The following is a 14,936-nucleotide window of genomic DNA, read 5'->3' as shown; positions in this document are numbered from 1 at the left end:
ATATAAACAAAAACTCCAACTGAACAAAGACTTCTCCACTCCCTCCAGTTTTGCTAACTCATATGATATAGCAAAATGAGAAGCCCTCTCTTCCAAAAACTGCTGGATGTTAATTTATGTTAAAGAGAATATAAACTGATTTGTTATTCACGGGAGCCCAGATGACATATAATAGACCTCAGCTTGTATTTGGCTTCTTTCCCCCTTGGCTATGTAAGGGCAACTTGTATTTAGGTTTTGTCCCCCTTGCCATCTAATATCATACAAACATGAAGACATTTACTTTTGGTAAATTTATGAATATAAACTAAGCACACACATTCAGGAATGCCAAACACATTTAAAATGTTTAAGAGCTGCACCATTTGAGCAGCTCAGCTGGGCGGCTTTGATATACCTGAAATAAGTTTGTCGCTTCAGATTTTTTTCTTTGACCTCCATGAACCTCAACCTTGCAAACACAACAGAAGCACAAGCAACACATTCTGCAGCCATCCACGCACAAAGGTCTTACCTAATACACCACTAGGTTCAATAGGGTACTCAAGGATTGATGTAGCTGGTGCCAGCGTGTAGGGGTACTCGTATGGTGTGTAAATTAAACCGGCCTCGGGTCCGGGAGGAACTATTGCAGCGGTGGGATGAGGAGTTCCGTTTGGCATGACAGCGGTTTGTATTTGTCTGATCAAAGGCATTATGGTAGGGCCAGCTGGCGTAGGAGTACGCAGGGCAGCTGGTGGGAGAACAGGCGCAGGCCCAGTAATAATCCTTGGAGCCTGGGCTGTTGCTGCAAGAGAAAAGGCAAGGGCTGCTACAGTAAGCAAAGAAATTCAGAGGAAAGTATGGAGATAGCAGTACAAAACGTGGAAAGAATGGGAAAAAAGGGAAAAAGTAGGAAAGAAGAAAAATAAAAGGAAATCATTAGTACATGCGCTGATCACACAGTGCCAAAGCACACCATTCAAATGCAAACAGCTTTCCATTTTCCAGTGTGATTAAGTATGAACATGCAAAATAAAAAAGCCATTGTAAAACAGTGAGGTAGATTTCTCAAACAGGTTACACAGCATGAAAGCTCCATTTAGACCACATTTCTTCATTTATGCTATCAAGACTGCATGAGACTGAGATGCATGCAGGAAATACAAGGAAAATACTATCACAATCAAATACAGAGTACAAAATTTAGTGCACAGACACTCAGTTATGCAGAGCTGCTGTATCAGTCCAGAGTTTTAACGTGTCTTAAAATTGTATTTAAACATATACACAATTCCCATTTCCAGGATCAGTGAAGATGAAGGTGACCTAGAAACATGAATTGGTCCTATCCTACCATAACATGAATAAAATAGGCTCAAATTTTATTTCCACATAAAATTTCATCAAGTAACATACTTCCTTTGTATTAGAAGTTCACCATCGCCTTGCTTAAGTTAAAGAAAATAGGTGGGTTTTATGTATTGGTTTGGTTTTTTGTTTGTTTGTGGTGGTCTTGTTTGTTTTCTGAAGTGGTGCTAGCACGTTCAATTAAGTGTTATTTGAAGCCTGTTGGCACACTAGATGAACAACTTAAGCACTACATATCTGCTGGTAAAAGTCAGTCTTAAAGGGTTAGAATTTATGCATTTCTATGCACTACTATTGATCTACATAATTTAATTAACTTAGAGGTGGCCTGAAAAGAGAAATGTGGCAACGTTTTTCAGATTTGACACTGGTGAATATCTAAAATTATTTTTATTTTTTAAACAAAAATGCTCAGATAATATAAAACTAGTACTCAAATATTTATACTTCCTTTCTTAAACAGAAATAAACCAGTACAGCTTCTACATCTTCAACTTTTCAGTAAAATGAAAACACAAAGACAGAAATTGTCTTATCAAATAAAGAATATTAGTGTGGCAATCTCCAGTCAAAAAATAAATAAAAAATTCCATCTTCCAACTTACACTGATACAATAGACCAATGGGAACAGACCAGAAAAAGAAATTGCTCAAATTATTAAAAACATTTCTGTGCAAAAGTTTGCATAAATTTAAGCTATTCTGAAAGCTACTTAAATCATGAAGTTGCAATAATTTAGAGACTACCATATATTTAAAACTGATCTAACTTTAAATATCATAGTGTTCATTAGGGCTGAAAGACTTACCATTACCATTGTAGTTGTAAAAGCCCTTGCTTATGTCCCTTTTCAAATCAGAATAATTACACTGGTGTAAGCACTCTCAAATTGACCTAACTGCATTCCAACCTTTAAACATAATCAACACTGAAATGGGGACTGTGTGGAGAAACAAATTTGCAAATATCAGTAGGTCCTTCGTGAAAAGACTGATTTAACTGTGCTTACATTTGACATCTGTATCACAGCTACAGCAAAAATGTACTTTTGAACAGTCAGCAACTATATTTTCAGAAGGAGAAATTAGATTTTCGACTGAAGAAAATAATTTGTATCACACATAATAGGTGTATGCTTTCATTAGTAGGTGCGTGTAATTAATTTTCAAGTGTAAACCTGTGCACACATGCGTTGGCAAAAGCATTTTCACACAAATGTAATGGAAGTAATCGTAAAAACGGCTCATTACATCACTGATCCGTGTGAACTCAGCTGTGAAATCAGTTGATGAATTGTTGGTAAAACATAACATTGGGGGTACACATGCAAGCAAGATGAAAGGAAGGAATATAATACAGAAAAATGTATTCAGAGCATCCTGAACATCTGTAACATTTTAAAATTAAATCCCTAAATATAAAAATGCAATGGAGTCTACTGTCCTTTATATGCTTTAAGGAAAAAATGACTGTAAAATAGAAAAATCCAGCTTAAGGGTTGAGGTTTTTTACACTATATATATTAGTAAATATTTCAACCCATACATACTGTCAAAAAAATAATGGGGACAAGAAACAAGATAAAAAACCCCGTGAACAGACATAACTTATCCCCCAAAAATCTTCTGCAACAGCTACCGACAGCAACAGCTAACTTTGCTGGGTTCTTACTGCCTTCCATTCTCCAACATAAGTTGCCACCGTACATTTTCCAAAGGTAGCTTTAACATTCAAAGCCTGCAAACAGTTCCATGGCATTGACCCTCGAGCTCGTGACATGCTTACGTGATTTGATGTTGGCATCTCTGTAGGTGCCATTCAGAATTGCAAGCTCCATCAGCTGCATCTTTTTAAGGCTGTCTTCTCCTTCTGCCTGCGTATGAAAAAATGGGAAGGAAGTCAGGATTATGAACTCACTAGTGCACAAGATCTAAGTGACCTAGAATAAAATTGTTCAAGTTCTAACCAAGCAAAATACCTCTTTACCATTAGTCACAAAAGCAGCAAGCTTTGTCAACTTTTCCATATAATTAAGTGGAAGTTGCCAGTTGACTATCTTTAAGACTCGTTAACAAATACCTTCAAAGAGTTTTGGAAAAGGTTCATAACATAAATTCTAAAAATTAAGGATTAAAGGTAAATTGCATTTGGTAGAAATAATTTAAAGAAAATTTTTCTCAAATACATTTTCATGTACTCCTAAAGGTATCTTTAAAAAAATTGTACTATTGGGCCATAGATGAATAGCCATCACAAATTTTAAGCACTGCAGTTTATTGTAATTTGCTCCACTACAGTCAATACTGACTACTGGAGGATGAGGGGCAAACAAAAAAATAAACAACAATCTTTGAGTAGCTTTCCAGACAGGACATTGACAGCTGCTCTGAGGCTGAATTCCTAATTCTGGCACATAGATGTATTCTGATGAGAATATTACTACTATTTACACAGCACACATTACTCTTGGTTTTGCTTCAATTAAAACTACTTCCCTGAAGTTACCTACTCCATTGATATCGTGCAGGTTGCATAAATATTAAGTAGCGTTTAGTAGAACAATGCTCACTTTTTCAGTTGGTAATAAAAACACTTCTAACATGTATCACAATGCATAATAGTATAATTCCATTTTTAAGACCAGAGATTTTCTGATCTGTCTTTCCAAAAACACTACTATTTGTTTAGTCTACACTCTATTGAGCAGAAAATGTGATTATGATAGAGAAAACCCATGAGGGATGGTCAACGTCTACTTTAATGTCAGGTTACCACCTTGCCTCCTGTATGGAATGCCACTGCTGAAATTCTTAAGTCAGATGCATAGAAGGGCAGCTTTCCTGTGAACTGCAATGCATTCTTCCTTTGCTAAAATGGATTTCTCTACTTCTCGAATCACACAATATTTTCCAGGTATTTGGAACAGTATTTTCCAAGTTAATGAGCTTGTTATACATACTTTACTCCCAAACTGTGGATTAGTAATTTACTAAAGTCCAAGACAAAAACAGTTTTCAAATTTTATCTAAGCAAATCTAGTACTTATTGTGAGGTACACTCAAGGGTCATGACCCCTTGTGAAGGGGACTTTCAGCAGCTGATTTTTATCAACAACTCAAAATCAACATGGTAAGATGAGTCAACACTGAATTCCTTTCAAATGTCAGAAATTGAAAGTCCCAACTGTAATACTGGGGACTTGCATAAACACCAAGATTATCACACAGTAAACATTCAGAATATACTGGAAGTTAGACATTTTCTTTGTATGTTAAATATTGTATGACAGGGCAAGCTGACACTAATACCAAAAAAGGAAATACACATTCAATTACCATCTTAACTAGAAATTAATTGTACATTTAAGTACCATACCATGAAGAAATGTCAGACCCCATAGTCCCATAACCCCTTTGGAATACAAAATGTGCCGATTCTAGCAATCTTAATATCACACAGAACAGATTTATAATTTACATGCAAAATAATATTATCTTCTTTTTAAAATAAACTATTTTTCCACTGCATCTTTGCTGCAATCATGACACAATAAAACCAATTCCAAATCCATTTCCCTATCCAGAGCTCACAAATTCTCATCATTCTGGATATACCTTATCAAGGTTCTTTTAGCAATAAAGATTTTTTTAACACATTGATTAATCTTTTCCCTTCCCCCGTAAGTTGTACTTTCTTACTTGCTTTTTGTTACATTCATGTATTTATTTATTTGAAAGTGTGTAACAAGAAAACCTCCTCACAAAGTCAGCTGCATCTCTCATATAGTTCCATTACTGTTACTAAAATTGCACACTTCCTCCGAATAAGACCTTCAGGAGATTGATCTATGCCATTAATGACTTTCAGTAAATGCTGAATATTACACTCCACTTGCTAGGATAATTTTAGTAACCCTAATCCCAGATTTTGCACCACGGAGAATATTTCCCAATATAACTATTTATAGGAAAATAATTTTAAGACAGAAAATATTTTTATCCTTTTGATATGGTCAGAAGAAGGAGATATAAGTCCAAGGAATCATTCTGACTTTAACATTTTCCTATAGGTCACTACTGCTCTCTATGAGAAGAGATGTTGCAATTACTAGGCTTTAAGAAGTTTGTTTATGGAAGTTACAGTGGACTTAAACAAAGCAGACCAAGTCCTTAATTTTATTCTTGAGATTTACTTTTCTAGACTATGCTCAGCAGTTGATAAACTTTTCTTCTTTTAAACAAAACCCAAAATACAGCTTAAAATGTCCCTTTAACAACTGTATTGGTAAAAAAAATCAGAGATGGAAGAAGTGGACTTGCATTACCAGACACTAACACTGACTTCCGGTGCTTTAATTTTTGAAGCATTTATTAGATACAAAAAAACCCCAACTCCGACAAAAAAACCATTCCACCACTTTGAAAAACACGTGTAACGCTGACCACAAGGTCACGGTTCCGGCTCCTCCCAGAAGATGGCACTGTTTGTTGCACAATGCCACCTCTGCAGGACACGGGTGTGCAGCACTGCTGGCACCACCCACCCTACCCTACCCTACCCTACCCTACCAGTGCTGCCCAAAATCCTGCCAGCCCCTCGCACCCTGCCCTTGGAACAGTCACCTGCCACCTCTCCTCACAGCGAAGCCACAGAAACACCCAGGACCCTTTGGGACACACTTGTGTGTCCCTCACTCTCTGGTACCAAGCCCTCCACTTGCACATCCTTCACCAACAGCCAGCCCCTCAAACTTCCAAGAGCTGCGTCAGAGCAAGGGGCCCATGTTTTTCCCTGCCCTATCCTCTCGCTTCTTTGCTGACAGATGATCAAATGAGGCACACGAGATCTATCTTAGCTCCAGGCATTCCTGCAGGCACTCTCTGTTAAAGCAAAGAGAGGTTGCATCAGGGATACAAAGGCAATCTCTAAAGGGACACTACATTACCTGTACAATTGCTGCAACAAAGCTCAGTCATTTGTACCAAAAGGAAGCTACTTTGAGCAAACATCAATAAGGTCACTTAAAACCAGATTTGCATTACTAAGTTGAAGCTCAAGTGATTGACTCAAACCTCTCATCCTCTTAAATCTCCAGTGCTTTCCTTGTATTTATCATCTACAATATAACATGCAGATTAAAAAAAAAAAGCCTTAAATGGTATCTTGAAACATAATTCTTTAAATGTAAGCAACTACTTGCAAAAGCTCACTGAATACAAATACGGAAGAGAGGGGAGCAGTAAATCCTAACAAAACCAACTGTGCACAGACACCACTGGGTGCTGTTCTGTGAACACAAAGCCTCTAGCTCCCCACAGTAGCTCAACTCTACCTGGGCTAGCAACAAACAGACCTAAAGGAGACCAAGTGCCAGTGAGGACTATCATTTAAGTAACTTGCTTTCTAATCTTTCTCAGTGTAGGATTACAGTTGCAAGGCTCAAAATACAACAAGTGCCACCTAGGAAGTCTCTGGGAAACACTTCCTAAAAACAATTTCAAACTAAAGACAGTGCTGACCATACAAACGCCCAGTTAAAACTGCAACTGTCTTCCCTATTTTGGGCAATACTGACAGTTTCACAAAAAAAGAATGCAGTTTATTATACAACTGCTATTAGTAAGAGCTTGTTTCATGTCATGAAATGGGGAGCTTAGATAAAACACTCCAATGAATTCTTTTCATTATCTATGTACAAGCTATACTTCAACCTCAGGTATCCCAAGACCTCCAGAAAATCCTTTATTTTTAGGTACTGAAATGTCTCTGATCCTCATGTGCAGGCAGCACCCTGAGGAGTATCATACACTTCATCTTCTTATTTATACACAAAACATACATACACACTAGATACATTTGTTATCCAGGTGGAAGACAGACAGGCATGCAGACTCCAAAGGTAAATGCCTTCATTGTGCAATGTCAATGAAGGACTTCAGCAGATGACAACAGTTTTCAGAGGTGAAAGGTGGACTGTTAGATTCTGTCAACTCTGAGAAGCCTGTAACAAATTATAGCAGAGAAAGAAACAAGATAGTATTTAAAAGAAGGATCAAGTAGCAGTGTTTAAGACAGAGCAGAGATCCATAAATTAGACCTATAGAGACAGCCAGTGGCCACACTGCTGCCAGGCCCAAAAGGAGCACCACTGCAGCTCAGGTAATTCAGAAACCAAACATTCCACTCACTCGTGTCATGGCTGGGATACCTCATTCTGACAGAGCTTCTCGAGTCTCACCCACAATTCTCAAAATGCTCTCTGATTTTCATTATTACCAGGGCTGGAAGGGAAGGCTTTCAACACATCTCTACAAATATAGGTGCTTTCCCCTTATAATGCTCCATTTTCTTTTAAAGTAACTACTTTGGAAAATGTAACAGATACACTTCTTTCTCCCTACATTCACAACAAAGAGATCTTCATATTTAAGTGATGTCAGTGACTTTCACTGACAGTCTAGCTTCCAGATGTCACGCATTTTGGATCACACTTTTGCAATCCTGTCACATCCTGGTACTTCAGCTGAATTCTCATGAACTGAAGTGAATCCAGCCCTAGGAAAGGCAGCAGACAGTTTTATTATTTGGATAATATGCGGCGAAGTCTGGCTTTGGGGACCAGTTCTTTATAAGCTTTTCCAGAGCTGTCCTTTCAGGCTCAGAGCAGGAGCAGCAAGTGGGAAGAGAAAATGGTGGCAAAGCAAAAGGCCAGATCAGCCAGGAACACAAGGGCCAAAAACCAGTGTCCATCTTCCCCCACCAATGCAGCAGGCCTGTCCCACCAGGCTCATGGAAAGAAGGACCAGGGGCCTGAGCAGCACGACAGCACCAAAGAGTACCTGCCTGCCAAGCACCTCAGCAACCCCTCCTGCAGAGCAGCCTCCCTGCCTGCTCCACACCGCTGCTGGTTACACAGCAGCTCCCACCGGCAGCTTTCCTGATACCCTCGGAGAGAACCCTTCCAGCTACCAAACATTTGATCCAAGTCCCTGCACTGTTCACATATTTGCTTCAAGCTTCTAAGAACACAGTGGATTTTTCAGAATGCAGGTAAAGGCAATAAATAATTTTTCATGCACTTCAAGCAGAAGGGCAGAAGACTTAGCAGTTATCGAAGAACACTACACTAATGAACAAGAATAAATACTTAAAACTCTTCCTCAAATAGAAAAGTAATTTAAAATTGCCACATAAAATAAACATAACTTTTGTACCACCTGGAAATACACACATTAAATATGAAGACTTTAATTATTCTTTAGACTGCATAGTCTATCTGCATAGTATAAGCCACCTACTATTTACTAATTATATAGGAATTTTGGTAAAATGCGCCATGGAAATATTTTAGTACCATTGATCTTATCCTACTTATCCAGGAGGCAGTGCTGCTCCTCAGGGGTCTGTCACCCTGCCTTCCCACAGGCCCCAGCTGCTCCACAGCCCAACAGCTGCAGCTTGGAGGCTTGCACTGTGACACAGGCTGGATTCTCAGGCTCTAGAATGCTTTTATCTCCCTGACAAAGAAAAATCTTCCACTGCAATTCACTTGTAGATCAGTAAGTATTCCTAACATACCATGCTCCAGTCAAACAGTCTTCACACATGAATGTCTCCATTCAGGGACAAAAACCTTCCATTCATAATTTATAAACAAAAAACCTTACAAACATTATACTAAAAATTCCTAGACATACATGTGTTAAATAAAAAAACAGATCTCAGACATCAGAATATATTGTAAAATATACTACAAAGGCTAAAACACATTGGAATTTTTGAAGCTGAAGTGTATATGCTTAAAATCCATGTTTGGAAGATCTTTTTTTTTTTGTATCTAAGTTGTTGAAAGTGATGTATCTATAGCAACAATATCCTAGACAAGATTACTGGTAACTAGATGTAAAAGACAAAGAAAAGAGCTTTTTTCTAAGACTGTGAATGGGAGTACCTCAACTATTAATCAATTACCTAGTGCAAGAGATTAGATTTTACTTTTGTAAAGGCTTTTGGTTCTGGTAAATTACTCTATTACTCAGTATTAAAGAAAACATCTCATCCTCCCTTTCCCTCAAAAAAATCTGGCAGAGACCTTCAAGTTTCCCATGCCCAGAATGTAAATATTGATAGTTAGAAGTTGCTGGTAAACATATGCAACAGACTTTCTCATCCTTCATTATACACTTCTGAGGGTGACGGAGCAGAAATCCTAAACCACAGCTTTGTTTGTTTTGAGGGGAATTGGTCAAAGAGGTCTGTTCTGTCACAGTTTGGCACCCATTCTTTTATTGGAGGAAGCTTTCCCAAATGCTTTAATGACAAAGACTTCCAGACCAGCCATATTTCTCAGAGTCCTGTACATCAACAGTCCTATGGCACTGAACAGGTGGTGAAACTATAGCTCAGTTATTTCTCTATTTCCTTTTCAACACTGACACACACTGCTGTGGCTACGAGGACAGGCAAAGACAAATTAGCATCATTATTTCTTCTGGGCAACACAGTCTGCTTATCTTCTTCAAAGCAAGCTCTCAGTTCAAATGATATGCAAAGAAGACTTGTGCTGTTTCACTTGACAAATTCATTGGTCATAATGTTAAAGATACACCAGGGGAAAGAGACAGCCTATCTTTTTACACTCCCCATCACCTTATCTGACATATCCCTGTTTAATCATGATACTTGGCTTACCAGTAATACTTTTTCAGAGTCCTATGCCCTCCCTCCCCCACTTTCCATTTCTGCACAAAGAAAATACAGATAAGGTACAGAAAATTGGCAGATAGTGTGTTTTACAAGCCAGACTGAAATACAGCATCAGTGGAACTTACAAGTTTGCTTCACCATATATTCCCCTAGATACTGGCTGGTAGCATAATGGGGTGGGGGGAGTTTTGCTTGACCTTAACAGATCAACATTTCTTTACGACAGATGTGATGGGCTCATGTTTAAATCACAGGGTTTTGAGCTTTGAAGGAAAAAAAAACAAACAGGTCCTCAACAATACTTAATTTCAGAACTTGCTTTTTGCTGCTTTTTGCTTTGCATTTTTCCTTTTTTTTTTTTTTTTTTTTTTTTTTTTTATTTTCATTCCTATTTTCCTTGCACATCTGTTTTACTGTTTTTAACAAAATCTTGATAAGAATCTCTATACAGCACACTGGAGAGCTTCAGCAATTCATAAAGCTCCATTACAGGAATGTATCTTACATGACACACATATACACACTAAATCCCAAAAAATTTGAAATGAAAAAAAAAATTTACAGTACATTCTAAAATGTTTTTAAAGAGTAGAATAATACTGAGATGTCTTCAGATTTATTTGCTAGCACAGACATCTGCTGATATTTGTATTAAGGTTCAAATGAAATACCTATCAATCTAAAGGCATCTATGCAATCTAAAGCATTAGACCTATTTTTAGCAATGTGCAAGCCCAGCTTAAAAATGTTGAGAGCTGAACACTTCACTGTTGGTATATCTAGTTCTGGAATGCTAGACACTCAAAATTCCTCCTCACTGGTTAGTTCAGTTCTGAAAACAGCAGTTAACTATAAGCACAGCGAATGAGATAGTAGCAGGCAAGCCTCTCACACAAATTTCCCACATATGGCTCTACCAGCAACATCCTGAGCTCCATCAGCATCCTAGGAATCTGAAGAGAGCAGAATGCAAACACGACCTATATTATGCAGGTCTTTATTCCAGCTGTAGCCTTTGGAACAGACTGAATAGTGCCAGAACACTCAGACAGTGTTGACACATTCCACTTTTATCAGGACAAATTCATTAACCCATATTGAGTTTTCAGTAAATTGTAAAAACAATTTAACTAATATATGCTACAAAAAGACCTATGATCAAGGTGGTTGTTCTAACGGGTACAAATTAGAGGCAGTTGTTAGAAATCTATAAATGGAATGATTGATTTAAAAATATTTACAGTTAAGTGTGGCCTAACCTGTAACCTTTATTTTCCCTCTATCATCCTAGGAGGTCTCTATTCAAACTTTGAGTTTATACACTCAAAATAGCTGTGAATTCCCCTGAACTGCAAAGACACCTAACTCAAATATTGACGTGGGTGGGTACATAGGGGGCAAGATGGGACTGGCGACCCCCATTTAAGGGTTTCAAAACTAGTTTTTTGTTGCAAACTCCAGAGATCCCAGTGCTGCATAGTTTTCTTTCCAGCTGTGCTAATGGTTTACTACATAAACAAAGCCTCTCATTTTCAAAATGGCACTGAGATATGACGGCATGTATTCATATAGAAAACATGTCCAGTATGTTTCAAATCTGTTCCCACCCAGAAATAATAATTAAAAAAAAGAAACAAAAATGACATTTCATATCAATTTAGTAACCAAGAAAGAATGTGAGGAGTCTCTCTCTTTAGAGCAACAGAAAAAAACTAACTGCTGGTGACAGGGAGCACAAAGACTGTTGCTGCAAATTAGCACATGTCGAAATTTCAAGGGTATCTTCTCTCATGTGTTTCATTAAACACACAGGATTCAGGGCTGCACACTACCACATGGGAATTCAAGCTGCAGTAGTAACTCCTAAGACATTTTTATCTTCAGCAGGAGATGTCCTGAAAATGTAATACTGACTAATTAAAATAAACTATTTTATTACAATATGGACTAAACCCATGAATGTTTAGGCTTTTCCAGTTGTGAAATCTTAGTATTCAGGGAGCAGTGGCCTTCCAAGAGCTTCTTCAACTGCTCTTATTTTCCACAGAAATCATGACAGCTAAATAAGATATAAAAAAAATTGTTTCTGCATTTCACCTGCACTCCCCTTTTGTAAAATACTTGCATTAATGGTTTTATTTTCAAAATGACTGTTTTCTGCACATGCACAATCTCTCAGGTTGAGGCATGTAATGACCGTCTCATTCAGAAATTTACATAAAGCTACTATCTAGAGAAACAGTATTGTTTTAAACCTAGGATGCCCAAAAATCTAAACAATTTAAGTTTAATCTAACAAACGAAACAGAATATTGGAAGTTTAAAAGGAGATACGCTCTGAGCATGTACTTGCAGTAATTTTCAACAGCTGCTAAAAAGTGAATGAGTACTAAAAGGTCACAATTATTTCCAACTGCTTACATGCCTACAAGCAGCCCATGGCTGTGCTGAATCTAACACCACATGCGTGTCTCATGTGCACTTTACTGGTACTCCAATACCAATGATTAAATACTGTTTAAAAATCGAAGTTAGCTCCCCATCAACACCACACCACAGATGCCTCTCCAGTTCTTGAGCTCTGAGAGCTCATGAAGTCCAGAAGAAGGGAGTGATGGTATTCCAACTGGCCAGCCTCCTCTTGTATGGCTGCTAAAACCCACTTTCACACAGCTTAAAAATACAGAGAAGAGAAAAAACTAATTGTGTGCATTCTCTTTAGGGGACAAATATGTCAATCACAGGACCGAAGGCTCGGGCTGCTCGAGGCCGTGTGTTGCTAGGGAAAGGCTTTCCCTGCTATTTACTGAGCTCCTTTTCAGCTCCCAGAGCCCGGCCAACCCTTGTTTTCCACAGACAGCAGCGAGAACCGGCAGGGACCGGCACAAAGGGCCTTTGAGGAGCTCCTGTTCCCCAGCACCGCTCTCCTCCTCCTGCAGACACTGCCCTAGCCTGTGCCACCTTCCCTGCCTAAGGAGGAAAGGCAGAGCCATTCTGGCTGCTGGAGAGCCTGAGCTGCACGCAGCAGCCACAGGTGTGTGTGTGTGTGTGCGTGTGCTGTGAGGCGTCCATCACTTCAGAGCATCAGGCAGCAAGGCACGGGTTTGATCCCAAACTGACAAAAGGCAGCTTTTTGACTCCTGACAGACCTGAAAATTTATTCGTGCTGTCACTTAGGAGCTGAGCACGGAAGTTCCGCCTATCGGTTTGCATCATTTTGTTTCTACGTAACAAATTTAGCATTAAAAACATTTTTAGTGTTTTTAGTGTTTTAGTGTTGACACATTCCACTTTTATCAGGACAAATTCATTAACCTATATTGAGTTTTCAGTAAATTGTAAAAACAATTTAACTAATATATGCTACAAAAAGACCTATGATCAAGGTGGTTGTTCTAACAGGTACAAATTAGAGGCAGTTGTTAGAAATCTATAAATGGAATGATTGATTTAAAAATATTTACAGTTAAGTGTGGCCTAACCTGTAACATTTATTTCCCCTCTATCATCCTAGGAGGTCTCTATTCAAACTTTTAAGACAGTCTCAATTTGCAAAAATATTCTGACATCTGCAAATATTGTGTAAAAATATACATCCAACAGATTTTAATTTTTTAATCAATTCCTTTAGCCATAGTAACTTCAGTTACAAAAGATTAGTGGATTCTTAGTAAATTGTGAAAATCATACAACATACTGCAGTTTCTTTTACCTACTCTAGAATAAAAAAAGTGATGATAATTTGACTTTTTTAAAATGTAGTCACATAATTTTCCAGTGCAATCACCCAGAACAATTCAAACATACACAAGTCTTGTTTTAATTATTCATCATAGTTGGGGGGGAAAAAAAATGGAACCTGAAGCTGAAGTGTCAAAGAAAATTAAACCAACTTCATTTTTGAAGATATTCGCCTTTTGGGCTTTGGGAATTAATCACATACCTACGTTAAGATCAGTATTTCTCATCCAGATTTTGACAAATAAGAATCACCTATTTTTTGTAACATATTAATATGAAGTCTGTTTCTTATGATATTCCACTGTATATGAGATTTTACTCTGCTAGGTTTTAAGACCAGATTACAAATACTTATTGAAAATAGAGTACATCAGTAGTAAAAAAAAAATTAGCAAAAAGAAAATTTAGCTTTGAAAGTATTCCTAGTGCATGAAAAAAAATATCCTTTACATTTTGATAAAAGATGCCAAATTGCAATAAAAATGCCATCCTGTTATCCACCAATTTGCAAATTATGTTTAACATAGAGAACTTTCCTAAAACTTGTTAAATTAAAAAAACCCAACCAAACAAAAAACCCCAAAGAACAACTAAAAAATCACGCCAAACTGATTGCTTTGCCCCCCGCTCTAATAAAACCACGGTTTTTATAAAAAGTGTTTTCTGGAATGTGCAGTAAAACCTACACATTTCCCCCCACGCTGAAGACTATTCAGATGCCATGCACAAATAACAAACTCTACCAATTTTGTATGTGGGCCATGTTTCAGAACTCTCTCACAAGCAAGTACAGGTTATGACAGCTCACATATAGAAATGAGACCGTGGTACAGCAAACATCATCCTCTGTTCAGAAGGTACTGGGATCATGAGGTATCTGACTAGAGACTTGCCAAAATAAAGGACTGGTTAACCTCTCTAGAAAATCCCCAAATAAATTACTGACCAGAATTTTTTCTTTTTTTTTTTTTTTTTTTTCCTAAAATCCTACATTACTAAAATAAACTATTATAATTTTTTTTCTATATAATATTTGAGCCTCTATGACAAGACAATTAAGTTCTTTAAGTGTGATCTTCTGTCCTAGAATGAGAGAAGCATGTATCAGGCCTATCTTAAACAATTAATTTGACCATTC

General features: G+C 37.7%; 1 protein-coding gene across 8 annotated transcripts in view; it reads right to left on the bottom strand.

Moving 5' to 3' along the window:
- QKI (QKI, KH domain containing RNA binding) overlaps positions 1-14,936 on the bottom strand; it is a 155,091-nt gene that overhangs the window by 18,480 nt on the left and 121,675 nt on the right. For 4 of the 8 annotated variants that reach the window (XR_009114285.1, XM_058021154.1, XM_058021152.1 and 1 more), the window contains exons 5-6: positions 3,137-3,224; positions 515-811 (exon numbers count right to left, since the gene is read on the bottom strand). Coding sequence is in view for 6 of the 8 variants with exons in the window: in XM_058021154.1 (XP_057877137.1) it covers positions 515-811; positions 3,137-3,224 (385 nt within the window). In the remaining 2 variants the exon portion in view is untranslated. Of the gene's footprint in view, positions 1-503; positions 812-3,136; positions 3,225-14,936 lie in introns of all 8 variants that reach the window. The other 4 variants (XR_009114286.1, XM_058021153.1, XM_058021157.1 and 1 more) reach the window with 3 other exon arrangements.

This window comes from Melospiza georgiana, chromosome 3 (genome assembly GCF_028018845.1).
Source record: "Melospiza georgiana isolate bMelGeo1 chromosome 3, bMelGeo1.pri, whole genome shotgun sequence".
Classification (NCBI taxonomy): Eukaryota; Metazoa; Chordata; class Aves; order Passeriformes; family Passerellidae; genus Melospiza; species Melospiza georgiana.
The sequence above is the reverse complement of the archived record's forward strand: the minus strand, read 5'-3'. Positions and strand labels throughout refer to the sequence as shown.